The sequence below is a fragment of the Ricinus communis genome, chromosome 10 (assembly GCF_019578655.1).
Source record: "Ricinus communis isolate WT05 ecotype wild-type chromosome 10, ASM1957865v1, whole genome shotgun sequence".
Classification (NCBI taxonomy): domain Eukaryota; kingdom Viridiplantae; phylum Streptophyta; class Magnoliopsida; order Malpighiales; family Euphorbiaceae; genus Ricinus; species Ricinus communis.
Genome location: NC_063265.1, coordinates 869,714 through 893,559, shown reverse-complemented (window position 1 = coordinate 893,559; position 23,846 = coordinate 869,714). Strand labels below are relative to the sequence as shown.

General features: G+C 28.8%; 1 protein-coding gene across 1 annotated transcript; it reads left to right on the top strand.

Moving 5' to 3' along the window:
• The first annotated feature begins 9,762 nt into the window (after window positions 1-9,762).
• LOC8285765 (tonoplast dicarboxylate transporter) lies at window positions 9,763-14,908 on the top strand. The gene is made up of 6 exons (XM_002531562.4): window positions 9,763-10,394; window positions 11,469-11,946; window positions 12,986-13,029; window positions 13,588-13,683; window positions 13,785-14,295; window positions 14,641-14,908. The coding sequence occupies exons 1-6, from the start codon at window positions 9,960-9,962 to the stop codon at window positions 14,682-14,684; spliced, it is 1,608 nt and encodes a 535-aa protein (XP_002531608.1). The 5' UTR covers window positions 9,763-9,959; the 3' UTR covers window positions 14,685-14,908.
• The last annotated feature ends 8,938 nt before the right edge of the window (window positions 14,909-23,846 follow it).

The window sequence follows — 23,846 nt, the reverse complement described above, 5'->3', positions numbered from 1 at the left end:
CATCACAAAGCATTTGATCATTTATCTGTTGTTCTTGAATGTTATTGGGATGAGTAATAACATTAGGAATAACAATTGTAGAAGTTTTGGGTATAGGAACTTCCACCCTAACTTCTTAAATAATAACATCATATATTCTTTCGCTCCCACTAATGTCACCATTTTCAACGAATCTTGCATTTCCAGATTCAACAATTCTTGTACTATGATTAGGACAATAAAATCTATACCCTTTAGACTTTTCTAGATAACCAATAAAATAACCACTGGTTATTTTTTAATCCAATTTCTTTTCATGTGGATTATAAATTCTCACTTCTGTTGGACAATCCCAAACATGTAAGTGCCTCAAACTAGGTTTCCTTCCTGTCCATAGTTCAAAAGGTGTACTTGGAACTTCCTTACTAGGAACCTTGTTTAGAAAATACATAGCAGTTCTTAATGTATTCATCCATAATGACAAGGGTAAAGAAGAATGACTCATCATACTCCTAACCATTTCAATTAAAGTACGATTACGCCTTTCTGCAACACCATTTTATTGTGGTATTCCTGGCATTGTGTATTGAGCACAAATACCATGTTTTTCAAGAAATTTGGCAAATGGACCTCGACATTGTCCAGATTCATCATATTTTCCATAATATTCACCACATCTATCTGACCTTATGATTTTTATCTTTTTATCTAATTACCTCTCAACCTCTTTAATATAAATCTCAAGTAAATTGATTTACTAAGATTTGTCATGCAATAGATAAATATGACCATAACGAGAAAAATCATCGATAAAGGTAATAAAATATTTTTCTCCATAAAAAATTGGAGCATCAAAAGGACCACAAATATCAGTGTGTATAATTTCAAGAAGCTGTGTGCTTCTTGTAGCTCTTTTCTTAGTGTGTTTTGTTTGTTTTCCTTTAATATAACCAATACACACTTCAAGATCAGTAAAGTCTAAACTTGAAAGTATTTCATTCCTTACTAATTTTTGTATTCTTTTTTGAATATATGACCCAAACGTTTATGCCACAAGTAAGCAGAACTTTCATTGACTAGACTACGTTTAGTACCAACACTATGATGTAAGGTTATTAATGTCTCAACAAAAGAATTATCAAGTTTAAGCTTGTAGAGACCATCACATAACAATCCAAAACCAATAATATTATTATTCTTAAATAAAGTTAAAGATCCAGAACCAAACTTAAAATAAAATCCCGCTACATCAAGCTTCGATAAAGAAACTAAGTTGCGAAAAAATGTGGATAGATAAAGAATTTGAAATAAATCCAAATAATGTCCTATATTTAAAATTAAATGATAAGTACCAATACCTTCAATAGAAGCTTTCTTTCGATTCCCCATGAAGACAAAACTTTCATTTGGCCTTATGGTTTGGATCGTAAGAAATTCCTGCATCGTATTAGAAAGATGAGTAGTGGAACCAGAATCAATCCATCAAGTATTATACGAAATTTCAATAAAATTTGATTCAAAACATACTAAAGCATAATGCTTACATTTCTTTTTGAACCAATCTTTACATTTTAGGCAATCCTTCTTTAAGTGCCTGATTTTATCACAAAAGTGACACTTAACACTCCTATGTTCCTTCTTATGGGCAGCCTTAAAGATTCATTTAGGTTGTGTAAACCTTTCTTCTTGCTCTCTCCACCTTCTTTTTGCAACTCTTTCCAGCTTCTTGATGGCTTAAGAGATGAACTGAATGAGCTCTTTGATTCTTTAAACTTGTCTTCTCTTGAACAAGCATATTGGTCAATTCATTTACATTCCATTTATCCTTTAAGGTTTTATAGTTCATTTGGAATAGACCATATTTTTCAGGAGGCAAGGAGTTCAGTATGAACTATACTAAAAAATACTCATCCGCATTCATTCCTAAGGTCTTTAATTTTACCGCTAAGGTAGTCATTTCAAGAACATGCTCATGCATGGCACGTGAAACATCATATTTCATGTTGGTCGAATTACTCATCAATGTGTCTGCAAGTGACTTATCAGCTATTTGAGAACGTTCCTCAATAAGTTTTTTAAATTCCTTAGCACTGTCAATTTTAGAAATTGTACTCTTTAAGTTATTTGCAACAGTCATTCGCATGAACATTAAGCTTAATTTGTTTGATCTTTTCCAAGCTTTATATAAAGCTTTTTCTTCATTGCTACTTTCCTCAATAATAGTAGCAGGTTTCTCAATTTGAAGTGCCAAATCAAGATCTAGAACACCTAAGTGAAACTGAACTTGTTCGCACTAATCAGAAAAGTTCAAACCATTAAATAATGGAACAGATGAAGCATGCGAATAAAGAGAAACGGGTACAGATACTGCAAATAAAAATAACATAGAATACTCATACATTAATGCTTTGATTTATAATATTTATTCCATAAATTCAAATATAAACATAAATATATCAAAGTTTATATTTATAATAAGATATGCATAACTAATTTTATTTTTTTCTATCTTTGGATGTGTAAAAAGTAAAATTAGTATAACATACTAATCACCACGATTATGTTTATCAATTATAAAATAATTAATCAACCTTTGGATTGATCCCTAAATATCTTATAATAATAAATTTTAATTTACCCATAAATACACAAAAATGGTAATGTCATTTAAACATAAAATTTATGAGTAATTGAAAATTATAATCTATAATTTGAAATTTATTTACTTTAAAAAATTTGGCCACTTTGGTGACAAGCAAATCGTTCTTAAAATAAATTTTAAAATTTTATAATAATATATTTAAATAATATATTACTTCCATTAAATATTTAACTTAATTCAAATTAAGCATTAACTACTGATATATATATGTACCAAGAATTAAGGATGAATCTGGATTAAATGTTTTTTATTAGGATGAAACTGTAAATTATTTCAGACTTAATTGGAAGAAAAATAACTTTACATCAATCTAATAGTTAACAAAACTTTATGGGTCACAATGGACCTTGATAAAAAAACATAGATTTTGTTGTAGTAGTGTCCGTGTCACCAAATTTACACAAAATTAGTCCAAAAACTAACATCAATTAATCTTAAACTTAATCCAAACCATGAAAAATTAATCAATTTAATTTATATGCAAAAAACAAGGATTAATTCTTGCATGTATCTACAACAACAATAAATTTAACAAAATTATGGAAAAACATGATTTCTTAAACAAATAATAGTCCATTGATCTAGAACTTCATGTTTTTCACTATTAAATAGAAAGCAGAAAGCATACCTTGATCCATATTTAATAGAGTGTGATTTCTCTCCATTTTTCCCTTATCTTATTGATGGATGCTCTAATATTTGTTACAATTGTTAATGATATGGGTAGAGAGATGGCCAACTCTTATTTATAGTCTAATGGTGGCTTTCCATCAAACACCAATGGTTACAATCTTTCATTTTATAAGCTTTACCAATAGTCATAATTATTCAATTCACAATCTTTCATTAACCAATAGAATTTAATCACTAATATCTTATTATAATTATATGAGTCATTAATTTCTTACATATAATGGTGCCATGTTACCTCTATAAAAATAAGAAATAAAGTCCAATTTGACCACTAATTTTATTGTTTGGATTCAATTTAATATTTTTTTTAAATTGATGGACATTTTAGTCTAAACCTTTATATATTTAGTTCAAATTAATCTTAATTTTTATAAAAATGAGAAAGTGAGTGACATATTTCTTAGAAAGAGAGTAAATAGAATAAACAATAAAAGAATATTAATTCTTATATTAAATTATTAAAATAAAATATAATAAAATAATAAATATTGCTACAGTATTCTTACTATTTTCTTCTTACTAACGACAATAAAAGGGGTAGTTACAGTAGTAATAGTGTCAAAGATGGTGAATATGAGAGCGGTTTAGGCAAGAATAATGGTGATAATAGTTACTTATTGCTAATTATATTAATTGTACTGAAGTAATAAAAAATTAAATAATATGACTCTCACTTTCTTACTTTTTCCAAAATAAGGTTAATTTGAGTCACATATATAAAAATTTGAACTAAAAAAATTTATAAATTTAGAAAAGAACTAAATTGATTACATGTAAAAAAAATTATTCCTAAAAATAAATATATGTTTTCAGGAGCAAAGACTCAAACTCAGTATCCAAGAAAGCCATTTAAGTGCCTTTCCCAGCTAAACCAATTAAGCTGATATGTTGATTTTATTGGAAAATAATACATATTAAACTTTAGAGTGGATAAATTCAGACTAGTAGATTATTTATATGCTAAAAATTTTAAAACTTATTTATTTTTAGTTTTATTAATTCATAACTTGTAATCTTAATCATAATAAAATATTAATATGTATTGATTATTTTATTGGTATGTTATCTCTATTCTTAATTTTTGAATTTTAGTAAAATTAATTAATTAATTAAAAATCTCAATATTTTGTTGAATTTTGATAGAAATAATATTTCTTGAAACTTATATTTCTTAGGTTTGAATATTAGGTAATATCAAAAATATATTGTTTAAAGTATTTTATACTATGTATATTATATGACTAATTGCAATTTTAACATGACTAATGTATATTATATGCTTATGTCTCTCTAATTATTGTTAATGATTGAATCAGATTTTGAATTAAGTTTATACTCTACTAGTATTTAGCTACTTAGTAACCAGAGGTCTGCATTACAAATGTTGATCTTAGCGTCAAACGGTGATTGAGCATTATGAGTAAGCAAAGCTTTCTTAGTATGTTATCTGCTGAGTAGCCGGATGCTTTCATCACAAGTGTTAGTATTCACGTCAAAAAGCTAACGACTATAGAAAAGAAGTATGTTCATTCGAGGTGAAATAAAGAATTTTTCAAAAGGATGAATGAAGAAAAAGAAAAAGAAAAAAATAGTATGAATTTAAAAATCTCTTAGGTGAAAATTAAAGAGCATGAGTAAATGATGATATTGAGGACCTAGGTAATTGTGAAGAATGATTTCATAAGTAGTTGAATCAATTGTTTATATTGAATGTGCTTTAAGGTTTCACACACACACTTTGAACTCAATTAATTTCTAATTGTGAAGAATTGTTTCCACTTTTCTTGTTAAATTGTTGGTTAATGATTATCAAATTATTATTTTTGAAAATTAGTCGGGTTAGATTTTCGAATAATGTTTAAAGTTATTTTAGTTTTGTAGGTAGTTATTACTTGAGGACAAGTAACAATTCAAGTGTGGGAGAGTTTGATAACTCTAATTTATAGGTATATAATTATGGGCTTATGGTGTGTTTATTAGGCAATATGTTAATAATTTATAAAGTTGTAATATGATTTAGTTGCTTAAGTATTATTTATGTGTTTTCAAGATATTTTGGTAATATCAAGAAAATCTAAAGGCTTTTTGAATATAAATCAACTCTTTGATCGATTTAGGAGAGTGCGAAATGCTAGATGAGTGACTTGAGTCACAAAAATTGAAGTTTTAAGTTGAACTAGCTCACCAACCGGTTCAGAGGAAGAAATTAGGCTAGAACCAGCCGAAGGACCGGTTGAACCCTGAAGAAAACTTAATCTTCTGTTATGAACTGGTTCTACGACCGGTTCATTTCGAGAAAGGAGTTTATAAAGAAAATGGTGAATTTCAGCATTGGTCGCATTAGTTTCGGTGAGATTTTTCGTGATCTTAAAGGTCTAGAATTGAAAAGTAGTCTTCATAAAATTTATAGAGACGTTCTAAGCTATAATTCTTATGAAGGGTTCAACTCCATATCAGATTTCTAAGAATAAAAGAACTTGGCTCAAAATCAGATATTGTGTTGTTTGTTTCTATTTGGGTTAATCTCACTGTTTGGGCCCTATCTAGAGCTATAGAGGTCTGATTGAGGTGATTCAAGCCTAAAATGAGCTACTCTTCAAGGGATATAATTTTATGCAGAACTCAAATCCTAATTCGATTTATATATGGTCCTAAAATAGCCTGCAATGTAAAAAATAGAAAAAGATATATTTAAGAGTTATATTTAGGTTTTCTTTGTATTACCCTATAAATACATCATTATAACTTAGGGTTAGACAACGATTATTAGTTTGAGGGAGCGATTATTAGTTTTAAAGAGAAATATTTTTCAGAGAGAGAAAGTAGAGATTGCTACAAGATTGAAGAGAGATTTTATAATTCTTTGGAGATTAAAGTAGTATTTTCTCTAACTCTCAATCTTAATTATGTTGTCTTTAATTATTTATTATGTTTATTGTTATCTAGTATGAGTAATTAATCTCTCTACTAGAGTGAAGGATGTAGTTTAATAGATTTTTAATTAAATTTTAATGATAATTCTCTTTAGTTCTTGAGTTAATCTTCTTGTGCCTATTGCGAATATTGTGATTGATCACCATAATATTTTTATTCTAGAATTTGTATAATGAACTGAAAGGAAAAGTATATATCTAGATCTCGTAGATTAAACATAGTAATTTTAGGTAAAGAAATATATCTAATAGACTATGATGCTTGAATTGTTGCTTGATGGGTTTGATTATATTTATTACCCTTGAGAATTAGTGATATCTTAATTGAATACAATCTAATAGCTTGAAATAATATTGGAATATCTTAAAAAAAATTACATTTAAGAATTGAGAATTGATTTGACTTCCATGATGATTGCCATAAAATGAAAATTGGATCTCTAGTGTTTTTAATTATTAAAGTCCCATCCTTTTTATTAAATTCTTTTATTACTTCAATTTTCAATTTTTACAATTTTATTCTTTTAGCTTACACAAGTTTTTAGTAAATATCAATTGAGTTTTCTTTGTGGGATCGACCTTGATTCACTATTTTATACTACAATTACCCTGTACACTTGCAGGTGAATATTTAAGCGATCACCAATACCCAAAAACTATTTCTAGTTTATTTAACTTGAAGATTAAAAAATTTCTTGGTGATTTTTGGAGAAAAGTTATGAAGAAAAATCTTGACAAGTGTTTGGTGGAATCTTGGGTTCTTAAAGAGAGAAGTCATCAAACAAGTAAGCATAACTTTATTTTTCTTATAGTAGTTCGGTGATATATTGATTACACTGGTTGTAGTCTTGTGTTAATTAGTTTCAATTTTATCTTCAATTGGGTGATTAGAGAATCTTAGAAATCTACTTGTGAAATATTTAGTTGAGTTGATTGAAATTTTGACATGCCTAGAAAATCAATAGCTAAAAATACTAAGAAATCTAAAAAGCCCAATTAGTAACGGAAAAGCTAGAGAAAATTATAATGCCAATCTTTTTAGTTCCTATGAGAGTGAAGTGTGGTTGAATGAACATCAAGCCTACAAGCTTGTTATGGAAAAGACAATTAACCCTACATTAGAGGATATACTCGACAAACGAGGGGGCTTTAATGTACTAGGATGGGGTAATTTGCTAAACATTGATAACCATTACTACCATTAAAGAATTTTATACCAATATTGATAGAGATGAGACTAATCTAGGGAGAAAAATTGTATCTAGGTTAAGAGGAACCGATATAGTGATCTAATAAAATGTTAATGGGAATGTTACATGTACCAATAGTGGACCAAGGTTCCAAGAATCACAACATGTAATGGTGGAAGATCATAGTTGGAAATTTAAGGTTGCTAAAATTAAATTTTATTTAGCAAAGATTGGAACCAATTAGAGGCCTAGGGTGACAGTTAAAGCAATGAATATGAGTGAAAGGATAATTGTATTCATGCTCAGTTTTAATGTGATGCCTCGATCTAATGGATTGAATAAAGTATGCACCTTTGATGCATATGTGTTAAATAAGATACTTAATGGACTTGGTGAGCTTGAGGGTATTTCGATGGCCATCTTAATTATTGAATAGATTTTTTATTGTAGTGCTAAGGCCACCTTAATCGTTGAACATATTTTTGATTGTAATGCTAACTAAGAGAAAGATAAATTTTATCTTTCATATTTTGTTAAGTGGGCTATTTGAGGAACATGGAGTTGCCACAACTGATGACGAGGTCATTTTCACATCTGGTAGATGGGATCACTGAGAGAAGTTCAATTTAAATAAGGTTGCGGCTGTAGGAGAAGTATGACAAAATTTGATCAGATAACCATTACAACTGGGTGAAATAGTTGATCCAAAGGGTAGTGGAGCTATTGATGAGGCCTTAGTTGATGAGATGAAAGCAAATTAGAGCCACCAATTGGAGAAGTTAATTAGGAGAAGGCCTTAGTGGTATATGAGGAGCCAACTCATCAAAATCCACCTGAAAGAGAGAATGGGATCCTAGTACCTTTATAGAGGTGCCCGAAAAGCCGAAGGAGGAATTCAATACTTTCAATTTGCCAAGATATCATAATAACATGAGGAGTTAAAGAGCTAGTCTTGATGTAATTGAGTGAGAGCTATAGCATCTTCGAGCTGAGAGAGATGCTAATCCACCACTACCACCTCAATAATGGAGATTAATTTACTTTCTTGTATTTTCTCTTATTTTACTTCTAATTCGACTTTTGTTGATTATTATTTTTCTTTTGTCTTTTGTTTTATTTTATTTTTTTAACAACTTTATATTGTGACTCTTAGTTATTAATGTTGTTTCTAGTTTTTTTTTAAAATTTTGTTAGTGATGATTCACCCTAAAATATTAAGCTGTAAGGAAACATGCACTTGAATGATGGAATGAGTACTTTCAGGATATTATCATAACTATCTCTAGATGCTCTAATGAGTATCTCTAACTTCTTCAAAAAAATTTCTTTATGATGTGTAATATCAACATTGGAGACAATGTTGAACTCAAGTGTGGGGTGGGATTATTTGTTGATTATTTATTTATTTATATTTTGTTTTGTTTTTTTATTTATCTTGTTTTAGTAGGGTGTTTAGTTCAATTGCATTGAAATTAACTAGATTGAGAATAAATGTATATTTATGACCTATGATAAGTGTTTTATGAGTGATTTGATGTTGGTCTTGTATCTTGAATTTTAATTACTCATTAGAATTCAAGTGATAGAGTTTTGTGTTATGACTTATAATCTAAGACCTATACACTACTATTCTAAAAATTGGTCTTTCTATATGCTTGCTTAGAGAGTTTTTAACTGACGAAAATATCTATAGAATTAATTAATAATTATTAATTTTATTCTAATTTTATATATAATTAATTTAGTTTAATACGTTCCTAATCCTAATAGAATTAATTAGTGACTAATTTAATTCAGTCCTAATCTTATCATAATTTTATATAAGTTACTAATATATAAGACTTAACAAAAATTATATATAATATCTTTTCAAAATAAAGAATTATAATTTTATATATTGCCATTTCTACAAATAATAAAAAAAAATATTAGATTTTCTTTACCTATTTTTCTTCCACCCTAATTTTCATTTTGCCATCATTTTCATTCTTCTATTGTATCCCCATTTCCCAAAAAAATGGATAAAGGATTTTTATTTTTGGTTTCATTTATTTTATTTTATTTTTGGCTTAGTTTCTTTTAATATAAAGTTAAAGCATTGAGAGGCCTCAAAGTGAGGAGGTCATGTCTTCAAAAGATTGAAGGCCAGCCTGCCAAGTCATAACCAATAATTTTATTCTTTAAATCCAAAATTTCTCAAAACATAGAGGTTATCCATACTTGAAAATGATTGCAATGGTTCTGTTTGGTCACACATAAATTAACCATAATTAACATTCATTAACTACGTCCAAACCACACCACTAGTTTTAAGAAAACTAAAATTTTATTAAAAAAAAAAGAGCCCAAAGAAGAAAGACAACTTGTCTACTAGCTTCTTCCCTCCATATAGTAACAGAAAAGGAAGCAAAGTCATAAACAGAACTCATCAGCTTCCATTTTCCATATCCTGAATAGCCAATTTTCTCAAACAAAACCAAGACCAAACCCTTTCGGTACAAGATGAATACCTCCGATCCCATCTCCGATGATCCAAAAACTCCATTTCTTCCTGTCAGTGATCCAATAATCCAACGCCAGGCAAGCTCCCATTCATCATCTGTAGCATCCCAGCTTCTCACACCAGGCAACTTCTACATCCTTCTTGGACCACTTCTATGCACAATTATTTGCCTGTCAGTGAAGCTTGATGCTCCGGCAACTAGCCGGAATATGTTAGGAGTTCTTGCTTGGATGTTCTCTTGGTGGGTAACTGAGGCTGTGCCTATGCCAATCACTTCCATGACACCATTGTTTCTGTTCCCTCTATTTGGAATTGCTTCTGCCGATCATGTTGCAAAATCTTTTATGGATGATGTGATTTCCCTTGTTCTTGGTAGCTTTATCTTGGCTCTTGCTGTTGAGCATTACAATATACACAGGAGATTGGCCTTAAATGTGAGTTTCTATTCTGTACACATTCTTGATTCTTGATTTCTTCACTTGCAAATACTTCCTTTCCTCCTGTTTAATTGTATATAGTCCATATTTTATTTAATTTTTTTAACTAAGCTAGAAAGAAGCAGAACCTTAATTGATGAAAGAGTTTTGCTTTCTCTGGTTAGTCTCTGTTTATCTGCATATCTAAAAGCATGAAAAGTCTCTTGTTTTTCACCCATTTACCCTTTGTTTGATAATGTTTTTAACACTGTCCTTCTAGAGCATGTAAACATTCATGGGCAACCAGGAAAAGAAGGTTCCATCACTTTTTAGTATTCTTTTGTTTTCTTTTTTTCTGGAAAAATTATTTTCTATCAAAATTTTTATTTTATATATTAATGAAAAATATTTAGTGGTTAATTTAATTCTTAGCACATAAAATATATATATATATATATATATATATATATATATATATATATATCTTATTATGATTTTATAATTATAGTATTTTCAAATATTATAATTATTATATTAATATTTGATGTCATATATTCCTTTTTCTTATTTATAGTAATAAATTAAGACAGGTTTTATAATTTGAACTTTCGATTATATATTACTATATACTATTATTTTATCTTATAATTCACTCACTAATTACCCTAATTAAGCAAATGTATTTATATTTTATATATAAATTATTAATCTTAATCAAATAAGTAATTATTCTAGTTATTTTGTTTGACACAATTAGATTAGATTCAATTTTTAACTTATCAACTCATACATTATCTAATTATTTTAATTTAAATGAAAAGATCTGAATTCAAAATTGTAATCTATAAAAATTTATAATTCAAAATAGTAAAATTGATAATATTTATATTAATAAATAAACAATATTTTTCTATTATTAGTTATTTAAGTAATAATTAGAAAAATAGATTATAATTTGAAATGGAGGAAATGAATTATTTCTTTTGGTAGACGGAGGGAATATATCGTTAACCAGATCCCTTTTAACTACCGAACACCGTGATACGAGGTCCCTAAATTATCGGGGGTACTGAATAATTGTGGACAATACAGATAACGCAACTGTTCTGTGGGGAGCCACTGAACCCGCCACTGCTCCTCCTTGGCATATGCGCGACAACAGCGTTTGTCAGCATGTGGATGCACAATGTGGCGGCAGCGGTGATGATGATGCCAGTGGCCACCGGCATCTTACAGAGGCTGCCGCCGAACCAAACTCAAAACAATGAGTTGAGAAACTTCAGCAAGGCGGTGGTCCTAGGGGTTATATACTCTGCGGCTGTTGGGGGGATGAGCACACTTACCGGGACAGGTGTCAACCTGATATTGGTCGGCATGTGGAAGAGCTATTTTCCTGAGGCAGATCCCATCAGTTTCAACACTTGGTTCTTTTTTGGATTCCCTTTGGCTTTGATTATCTTCTTTGCTCTGTGGGCCATACTTTGCTTGTTGTATTGCTCAAGGAGGTCAAGCCGTGAACTTTCTGCTTATTTGGACAAAGCTCACCTCAAGAGAGAACTTGAATTGTTAGGTAAGCCCTTTTGACTTAATTTCTTTTATTACGCCCTTAATTAGCTTCTAAATTGATATTTAAGGATAAGAAATTTATTGCTGGCTTTATAGTAATACATGGCCTAATAAGGTTAGTAGATGTTGCTAGACTTAATTACAAATTAAATATTAAATTTTACATTTTTTAATAATTTTATCTAAATTATTTCAAAATTTAAAATAAATACTCATTTTTTAATTTATTTTTAAAAAATATTTTTCGATGACAACTTCTAAAATCTTATAGTAAGAAAGATGATATAAAAAGTTGATTGTGCTTACTAAAAATATAATAATAATGAATCAGTAAAAATAATTTATCATAGGCTTAATAATATGATCATTAAAAATATAATATATGTGTATCTTTTTACATATTTTATATTTAAATATAATAAATATTTCATTGGATCAGAAATTCTTATGTTAGTGAGCAAAATTAACTTGCCACGTCGTTCTTTTCATTGTAAAATTTTAAAAATTATAACCAACAAGTATTTTTAAAAATAAATTGAATAAAGTTATTAAAAAGTGTAAAGTTTGAAATTTGATAATTATGGAACTTTTTCACAATAATTATGATGAAAATTACGATAGGAAACATTGAATGGAATCAAAGTAGTATTGATAACAAAAAAAATCAGTTTTCATAAACTTCATCGTCAATATGAAGTGATTGTTTTATATAAAAATAATAATTAAAATTTTATGCAAATAAAAATATGGGAGGAAAAGGTTACTTAGCTACTCAAATATGGACTAGTTCATCGGTAGGATTCATATACATTTCCTTCTCTTTCTTCCTCTTTTGGTGGTTTGTAAGTGGATATATGTCTGTATTTATCTTTTCTTCAATTTATCTACTCAATGGTTTCCTTATCTTTTTAAACTCTCACATGTTAAGGCAGTTGTCTTTTAGCTTTATCTGTAGAATATATACACTGTCGTTTCACTATTCAAATCTGTATTTCTGGAATTTAAGATTGGCAGGCATCAATTTTTGAATTGGATATGCGCAGGTCCAATGGCTTTTGCTGAGAAGATGGTTTTAGCCATATTCGGGGTAGGTTTCTGCCTCTTAATACCATTTTTGGAATCGTCGGCCTTTTCTACAACAAAAAAAAAAAAAAAAAAAACAATTTAATTTTTTTAAATGGTTAAATAGAGATTTTAACAACTTTTTTTTAATTAAAGAAAAGCATGTCATTGATATTATTTAAAAATAAATTTGATAAGAGTAATGTGTAGCCTCATTTGAGATTATAATTGACAAAAGTACTTTTCAATAAATTTTACTTTTATTTTTTAGAATTCTGGAAGCTGCTTTTTTTTTAAAAAAAAGCATATAAAATAATTTTTTTTAATTAGTTATATAAAATCATGAAGAAATCAATTTATTAAATAAAATTATTATAAATCTATCTTTTTTAACACCCAACAATAATTCTACAAAACTCTACGAAAAGAAAAATCAATCTATTAAATTAAAAAAATTCTAATCCTAAAATGGAAATTGTTGTTGAGCACCGATAATTTGGTGTTGCCCTTTTTAGTCTGTTATCCCTTTTCTTTCTCTCTTTTGTTTTTCTCTTTCTTTAATTTGTCTTGTATTATTGTCCAGATGCTAATAGTTCTATGGATGACAAGAAGCATAACAGATGACACGCCTGGCTGGGGAGCTCTCTTCAAGGGGCGTGCTGGGGATGGCACTGCTAGTGTGAGTATCAAACTGTAGTGTTCTGTTCTATTCTATCTTGAATAACATATATTTGTTCTGATCAGCCTATCCACTTTTCTCTTTCTTGAATTTTTAATAAGGTTTTGATGGCAACCTTTCTGTTCATAATCCCAAACAAGAAGCAAAAGGGTGAGAAACTGATGGACTGGAACAAATGCAAGAAGCTACCATGGAACATAGTGTTACTACTGGGAGCTGGTTTCGCAATTGCAGATGGAGTAAGGACTAGTGGCCTTGCTGATGTGCTATCAAAAGCCTTAGCCTTCTTAGAAGGTGCTCCATACTGGGCAATTGCACCAGCTGTATGCCTCATAAGTGCTACAATCACTGAGTTCACATCCAACAACTCGACAACCACTCTTGTAGTCCCTCTGCTGATCCAAATAGCAAAGACAATGCGTGTCCACCCTCTCTTGCTGATGGTTCCCGGAGCAATCGGAGCCCAGTTTGCTTTCTTGCTTCCAACTGGAACGCCTTCTAACATTGTTGGGTTCACTACAGGCCATATTGAGATTAAGGATATGATTAAGACTGGTGTACCACTCAAGATTGCTGGCATAGCAGCACTCTCTTTTATAATGCCTACACTAGGTAAGTACTCAAAATCTTAGCATCTGCCCATTCATCATGCAGGGTTAAGACTGAATGCTGGTCACTAAAATGTTTTATATAGGTTCTGAAATTTCAGTTTGTTATGATATGATTGTGTAATTTTAATTCTTGTATATTCAGTATTTTCGTTGAATCCGTCAATCAATCATCTGAATATTGATATAAATGATAAAATTGTTAAATGTGCAATAAATACATGGCTAAATCATAAGAAGTTTTTTTCCGTTCAGATGATAAAATTCAAGGAAGTTGAAATAATAAACCCCATTAACACATCAGTTTTAGTTGCTAATAATGGTTATTTTCCTCTTTTGGTTATTGCAGGAGCTTATGTTTTTGGGACAAACGGAGGAGTTCAAAAGATGTAGAAGTTGAGGATTGTTGTATAGATAAGTGTATACCTGTGATCATCACCTGTATTCCCCAATGGTTTTTTTCTTTCTGAGAAAAGAGAAAAAGAAAAATTGCTGACAACGTGAACACGACATTGTTGGCATGATGATAATTGTATAGATAAGTGTAGAACTTTGTGAAAGTTGTGCATTCAATTTTAAATGCTAATTTATCCCAAAATATGAATATTATTTCTGAATTTCAGGTCTATTTCCCATGGTTGCAAATTTTATCAAGTGATTCATGTGATGAATCATTATAGTGAAGTAATGAGTTCATGTTGATCGTGCATGTATAAGTGCAAATGCAAGCTAATGCAAATTAAGTATACCTATTGATTTGTCGGGCCAGGCTGAACTCACTCATATTTTTTTTATGTAAGTTTGAGTTCGTAGGAGTTTGGTAAATTTTTAATTTATGTCTGTCAAAACCCGAACCTGATAATTAAATAGAAGTTTGTGTCTAACCCGGTCCAGCCCGTTGTATTCTATATAAATATTTATACAATACACAATTAATAAAAATTATAAAATAGCTTGTTGAAATATCTTAAGACCTATGCAAAAGTATAAGGTTCGAAATGCCGGGCTTATGTGACAAATATTTTTCTTCAACATATTGTGCTTTCATTTTATAAATGTCTAGTGTGGTTATTTCTTATAATGTCCAAGAGGCTCTAAAAGTCCCTAAGTGGAAAGAGCTATTCTTAAGGATATGAGAGCCTTGGAGAAGAATGCTACTAGCGAAAAAGTAGATTTTCCATATAGGAAGATAATTTTGGCTAAAAATGGGTGTTTACTATAAAATAAAATTTGGATAGGTCCTTGGAAATGTAGAAGACTCAACTAGTAGCCAAAGGTTTCACTCAAACATATGGAGTGGACTACTTTGGGACTTTCTTTCCGGTAGCAAAGTTAAATACAATTTGAATATTCTTGTTTATTGCAGCTAACTTTGATTGGCCTCCAAATCAGTTGGATGTGACTTAAAGAAGGAAGTCTATATGGAGCCTCCACCTAGTTTTACTGAAAAGTTTGGAACCAAAGGTTTGTAAGCTAAAAAAAATTCTTTATACGGTCTTAAACAGTCTCTTAAAGCCTGGTTTAAGAGGTTTACAAAGTTTGTTAAAGGCCTAGGATATACTCAAGAACAATATGATCATACTCTCTTCACAAAGAGAACTATCAGAGATAAAATTTATGTTCTAATTATTTGTATAGATAATATAATAGAAAAGAGCAAACTGAAACAAAACCTAACCAAGGAGTTTGAGATTAAAGATTTAGGACAACTAAAATATTTTCTCAGAATGGAAGTGGCAAGATCAAAGAAGGGCATTATTGTCTCATAATAGAAATATAGTCTTGATCCCTTGAAAGAAATTGGAATGAGTGGCTGCAGACTTCTTGACACTCCAATAGAAGTTAACTCTAAGCTTAGGGAAGTAAGAGATAATGTTCCGGTAGACAATGGCAGATATCAAAGACTAGTTGGAAGACTCATTTACTTGTTACATACTCTTCCAAATATTGCTTTCGTTATAAGCTTGGTAAGCCAATTTATGCATTGTTCATATAAAGAACATTTTAAAATTGTGTACCAAATTCTTCATTATCTAAAAAGTACACTAAGAAAAGGACTTTTAAGAAAAATGAGAATTGATGCTAATTGAGCAGGTTCAATCATTGATAAAAGGTCAACTTTGGGGTACTAGCAATTTAGCCACTTAGAGAAGCAAGAAGCAAAATGTTATTGCTATAGATAGCACCGAGGTTGAATTCAGATCATGGGCACGAAGAGTCTGTGAGGTTCTTTGGCTAAAAAGGGTTCTAAATGAGCTTAAGAGGCCAGTGAATTTTCCTATGAAATTATATTGTGACAGTAAGGCAGCTATTGGCATTGCCCATAATCCTGTTCTACATGACAGGATGAAACACATTAAGATTGAAAAACACTTTATAAAAAGAAAAGCTTGAATAAAGAATAACTTGTACTCTATTTGTACCTATCATGCAAAACGTTGCAAATGTTTTAACTAAAGATTTGTTGAGACAACCATTTGAACTTCAAGTTAGTAAATTGGGCATGACAAATATATTTGCACCAATATGAAGAGGAGTGTTGATAAATTAGACGTAATTGATTAGGATTTGTTTGTTAGAGATTCGGATAAGATCCTAAGATTTAAGGATAAGATAAGCCAGCTCCTAATTATAGATTAATTATTTATCTCTTCTTATTTAAGTTGTTTATTTTCTCTATTTTCTAAGAAGTGAATAAGAGAATATTTTTCTTCTTTCTTCCTCTTTAATACATATGCAAATCATTAAAAATAGGCACAATATAATTCATAATTCAATTCTTGTATATTAATCGTAAATTAAAAAGATAATTTTTGAGAGAATTGAAAGTCGAAGTGTTTTCTTTTTTACATAAACTTCTTATATGAATTATATATAAAATCTTGTTTATATTAGACATAAATATAAATGGGTTCATATCAATGTTTATAGGTTTCCCGACCTAAATTCTAACATTTTTCCACGCCCACATGATGGGTAAGACTCCATTATGAGGCTCTCTGTAATTGGATAAAAATATATAATATGCTAAGACAACAAAATACCAAACATGATATACAAATAGCAACAAGAAAGTATAAGAGTACATCTATGAGGGTAAAAGTTATCCTCAAGGTCTCAAACAATGGAGAAGTAGAGATTTATTCTCTCACTACCTTCTTGGTCGAATAAAGCATACATGGTATGTATCATGTGTTTACAATATTTTCTAGTTTTTCGATATCTAATAAAATATTGCATAAATTGAAGTTTAGTCACTACTTAGCGCATAACCTGAATTTGCTAAGTTCTCTTTTAGCAAGTTAAAATTAAAAATTCATATAAGGGTTTCACATGTTATTGGATGTGGACTATTTAAATCGGTTTTATATGTAAATACAACCTCATCTCATTTTTTTCTAGATGACAATCCTAATATTTCTTTTCTTCTCGTTAATCTAGCGGTACATATGATTGATTATGTGAGTGAGTTAATCTAAAATCTGTGTGACATTCTTTTTATTTAGCTTTTAATTAAATAATACGTGATGTTTATATGTCACTCAACATGAAGATGAATATTTGAAAAAATAATAATGATCTTTATTTATTCAAATACTAAAATATGAGCTTAACAAAGTTTGATAATAAATTATTTAAATCTTACGTAATCCAAAAGAAGTTACATGTGCAAGGAAAATAACTCTTGGTCTTAACTTGGTAAGGAAATCGACCACTATTTGGTGTGTAGAAATATATTGTATAATTACTTTCCCTTTGGTAATAATCTTTCTCATATAGTTATGTTGGATATTAATATGTTTGGTTCTAATATGATATTTGGAATCTTAGGTGAAAGCAATTGTTATTTGATTATCACAATAGATTGTAACAGCTCCTACATAGTCATTTTGAAAATCCAAATTTTCAAAGAATTTTCTTAACTAAACTGCTTCTTGTATAATAACTGAACATGGAAGAAATGCAGCTTTAATGATTGACAAGGCTATGCTAGTTTGATGTTTACTACTCCATGAAATATCTAGAAGTACAAGTAATTATTCATCCGTTCTATATTAGCACACATCTGAATCCTACTTTGGAGATAAAGCTCTAAATAAAAAAAAGTCTCGCGAGCTATTCGAAACTTGGATCAATAAAAAGCTTTTTCGAGATCATTCATTAATTTAAACGAGCCGAGCTCGAGCTCAATTTCGAGCTTAATAATTTTATCGAGCAGAGCTCGAGCTGGAGAGAGTTTGGTTTGTTAGCTCGCGAACCTACTCGTTCACTGGCTCGTGAACAGACTCGTGAGCTCGAGCTCGAGCTCGGTTCCTTTATAAAGTTCGCAAATGCGTTCATAATCTTGCTCGTTTGTAAAGTTCGTGAACATGCTCGTTTATAAGCTCGACAAGTAGGCTCATGAGCAACTCGTTTATAGGCTTGAGTTCGAATTCAAAATAATAATAATAATAATATAACTATAACATTTAAATGTAGCTATTATTATTAATAAGAATTGCAATAAAAATAACAAATAATAAACAAATATATTCTATAACAATTTAATAAAATAAGTGTTTTCCAAATTAGATAAAATAAAGTTGACTCATCAATATAATTTTTATTTTATTTATAAATTATTGTATATTATAAATTTAATTACATTTTTACAGCAGTAAAAATATTCTAAATGTATCCTCTAATTGTATTAATTTAATAAAAAATTATTTATTATTAAAACCTTAATTGGTATATAATAGGTCATAACTAACCAGACACTAGCGTAGAATGAAAAAATTAAACATTATGTCTAAATAAATATAATTAGTGGTATTACCATTATTGTGAAACCTTACATATCTTAACCTTAACACAAAGTATTTTCTTTTCAATTTCATGCTCTTCACTTCTTAGATATCTCATATTTATCTAACTCGAATCTTGGAGTTAATAAAGTGGAGTGTCAATGTTAGATTATTATGATTTCCTTGAGAAAATCTTAATTTAATTAAAACTTTGAATTAAATTTATGTTTATATTTATAAATAGTAATCAAATTGAAAACTAAGCTAAAATAAATTAAGACTGTAATTTATATAATTGTGAAATACTTTTAGCTACTTTATTATATTATATTTCGACTATTTTATATTTTAAAATTTATTTTAAATTTTATAAATATTATTCACTAAAAGGTGAGTGCCACTAGAAAATAAAATAGTAGGCTGGTTTATATGCTTGTTTAAGTTAACACAAATTTGTAATATGTTTAGTATAGTGCTCTTATAATTTTTATGCACCGATAGTCTTTACTTTCATTATTTATGTTGTTTTAGTAATATTTTTTTACATGTTTTGCTATATTTTTAGAAGTTGATTTTGATTATTTTCATTACAACTTTTTTTGTTGTTAAATTTGATACTTTCATCTTATTTGCTATATTTTTAGATGTTACAAATGATTAACTTAATTATTAAAAAATTCTTAACAAGCCCAAGCTTGAGCTTCAATTGTGCTTAACGAGCTCGAACTCGAACTTTTGTCATTATGCAACCACTTAATGAATCAAACTCAAATCGAGCTCGAGCTATTCGTCGAATCGAGCTAGTTGAGAACCGAGCTTGAGCTATTCGCGAGCCTAATTATTTTTAAACGAGCGGAGCTCGAGCTCCATTATAAAAGCTCGAACCAAGCTCGAGCCTCTACCAGAATTAAACAAACCAAGCCTAAATTTGTTGATATTCGGTTCGGCTCGGTTCGATTACAGCCCTACTTGGAGGCATTACAAAGTACCATATATTCTCTAGAACCCGAAGGCAAGGATAATGTGAGAGCTAAGGTTAAGCACTTCTTAGGCCTCTAAAAACTCTCTTTGCCCTTGTTTTTTCATGTAAACTTGACATTCTTTTGAGTCAAATTAGTTAAAAGAGTAGCAATACGAAAAAAGGGGATAATAATATAAACAGTCACTTAACTTTGCATTTAGTTTTATTTTGGTCAAAAAACTCTAATTTACTTTATTTTAATCATTCAACTTTAATTTTAGTTGCATTTAAATAAAAATACCAATAAGAAATTAACATGTCGTACTTCTCTATTTTAATTACTTTTTTTACTAGTTATTTTTGTCACATGTCAATCTTTTATTTATGAGTGACTAAAATAAAATACAATTAAAATTCAATAATAGTTTTGTGACTAAAATAAAACTAAGTATAAAACTTAATGACTATTTGTATAATTCTCTAAAAAAGGTCTTGTATGAATCGTATGTAGTAATCTACTAAGCCTGAAATCCTGTGAATCTCTATAACTGAAGTCCGCTTTGGCCACTGAACTACGACTTCAACTTTCTTAAGCCTAACTTGAACTCCATCTTTTGACACTATATTATTAGAATATTGTCCTAAAGACTAAGAGTTATTTAAATATAGACAAGGAGTTAGTTTGGTAATCTATTACATCACATTGGTGGCATATGATTATACAAAGGGCATATTATTTTATCTTAATGGTATTATCAAAACTATTGGAGATCAATTCTATGGAATACAAATTCAAATTGAGAAAACCATAAAGCGATTTATAATGATGAGATTCTCATTATTGTCATTCCTAAACTTAGTACATAGTCGATGTTTGATCAAGAGTTAGATATTAATCATTGGATATTAATAAAATGTTTGAGACTACCATAATATTGTTATCACTTTCTTGTGAAGAGTTGAGATAAACATATGAGTGGTTGTTATAAGAATGAATTCATTAAACATGACTTGTAGAGTACGCCTTTGGATTTACCTAAGTGATTTGTAGACAAAATGCTCTAGTAACAATCGTGTAAATTATGATTCTTAGACTTGAAATATATATAGTATCTTATATGACGATTGATATACTTTGATACTATCTTATGTCCTTTTGACTATAAGGGCTCAAAGCATAGTCATTGGGTATAGCAAGAATCATAGGAAGATAGTAAGTTACTAACAAATGATTCATTGCCCAAGATAATATGTCTTGGCACCTTATCTTTCTTTAAGCCATTGAAGATAAAGCTTGAATAATCAATGACAATCAAGCTCCAGGATGGGTTTTTGAGGGCGATGAGTCCGTTTTCAATGTTAAATCGGCAAAATGACGTCGATAACTATGCAAACTAATGATGACAACTAGGCACATTATTTTTTCTCGTAGATTTTTTATGACTGGGCCATTTCAGGTAAAATAAATGGTGGCTGAGAGGTCGGGATATTGAGGACATCACTTTCATCACGAATGGTGGCTGAATGATGAAGGAATAAGAAGAAGAAGAGGATGTTAAGGAAATGAGTTTGTAGTATAAGAAAAAAAGAAGTCGAAGGAGAAATTTGCAACAATGACAAATTATTATGCACACTTTTAAATATAAAGCTTGCTAACAAGAGAGGTCACAATGACCAAGCCTAGACAATTATTTACTAAAAATACAGGTCTTTATAAAGTTGTAAAACCATGTATGGAGGTCGATGCCTACCTAATGCCAAAAGGTCAAGAAAGTTAATGACTTGATGATAGGGAAGTTGTCGACCAAAGCCTCAACGAACAATAACTATAACTATAACGGTCCTAAGGTAACAAAATTCCTTATCAAGTAAGTTCTGATTGTAAAAAAAGGTAACGATTTGGACATTGTCAGAAAGAGGGTTCTAGGGGCAAAGCTGTAATTTTTACAAAAATTATGCATTTAAAGGTTAAAAGTTAATCTTTTAATTTACGATAATTGAGTCAAATTTTTTTTTAAATTAGCTAATACACTAAAGTAAATATTCAATAATTAAATGGTTTAAAATAAAATAATTATAAAAATATTATAAGGTAACTTTTCAAAAATAAAATTCAAGATAGAGTGAACACGTTTAAAATAATAAGTCAATAGAGTATACTTAGCGATTAAAAATGTTTATGAACATAAAAATTTATATCAAAAAATATATTTTTAAAATACTTTGAGAAATTATAATTAAAGAAAATGAAAAATTCAAAGTGTTACATAAACTAATAAAAAATAATCTATTATAATACAAATAAAAGTAGTAATTAATAAAAAAAGTTATATAATGTAAATCAGATTTTATCAACAATTAAATTTAAAAGTAAAATATTAATATAAAACGAGTATTCGATATTTATAAATAAAAAATTTAAATCAAACTCAAATAAATTATAGAAACAAAAAACTAATATCACTTTGTCCGATCTAATTATATTTTTTCACACCTGTGCCATTAGATTCTAATGGAATCAAGTATATAAAAATATCAAACTCATTACTATCCGTAAATGTGATTTCAAATGCTTTCTAATTTATGATGGGTATGATGGACTATAAGATACATAAAAGAATAATTGTATTATAAAAGTGAAAATTTATAGAATTACTTCAGTTAGAATTTGAATTTAAAATTTCACAAAAATGATATCCTATTACCGTAGTGAAGGTGTGAGTAGCAATTTAAATATTTTTAAAAAATAATAATTTAAATATTTTTAAAAAATAATAATTTAAATAAAAAAATTATAGACATATAAAATCTAAAATAAAAGTTACAAGCTAGTAACTATAAAGAAAAAATTTTAATGAAATTCAAATTAATTATGTTAAAAACTAGATTTTAATTTATCCAGTCTAATTATATATTTTTAAATTTAAAATACTAGAATCGAATAGAATAAACATGTAAAAATATCAAATTTATTGCCATCCATGAATGAGATTTTAATTTTTTCTTTTTATAAAAGGTATAATAGACAGTAAGACACATAAGAATAAAGAAAATTTTCAGTAAATTATATTGTGGTTTAACATATTTTTATTTTAGGATTTATTGTTTAATTTTTATTATTTTAAGACTCTATAATAATGACCAAATTGTACTATACCATTAGCAAGTATTGACGTGATAGCTGAAAAAATAATAACTATTGCATGCCACGTTAGAATCTTTTAACAATGTTACGCAACTTGACCGTTATTTACTAACGGTTATACTCACAGAGTAAGAAAGTAATAAAAAATAAACTACATATCCTAAAATAAAAATATGTTAAACTACAAGATAGTTTAACGAAACTTTCTCTGAAAGTAATTATCTATTTATATTTATTATAAAAATAAAAATTATATAATAAAAAACTTAGAATTAAATATCTTTTCTTGAAACAATAAAGTTTTCAAAGAAAATTGAAATTAAAACTTTTTCTTAAAATAATACACTTCTCACCTAAATTAGAATTTAAGACATCACTAATTTCACTGAAGCTAGTATTTAAATTTAAGATTTCACTGTTTTAACTCGACTTAGAATTTGAGTTTAAGACTTCACTAAATGATGCTTACCTGATTAATTTTTTTGCTTAAATGAATGGAGTGGAAGATAAAATAAAAAAGAAGAAATTAAAGAAAAAGAGGTAGGTGGTTACAAGTAACGGCCAATCTTGGGCGTAAAACCCAACACAGTAACCGTAGGATCTCACGAAAAAGAAAATACTGCAATAAACAATTATCTTTTTTTTTTTTTAAATAAAAATAC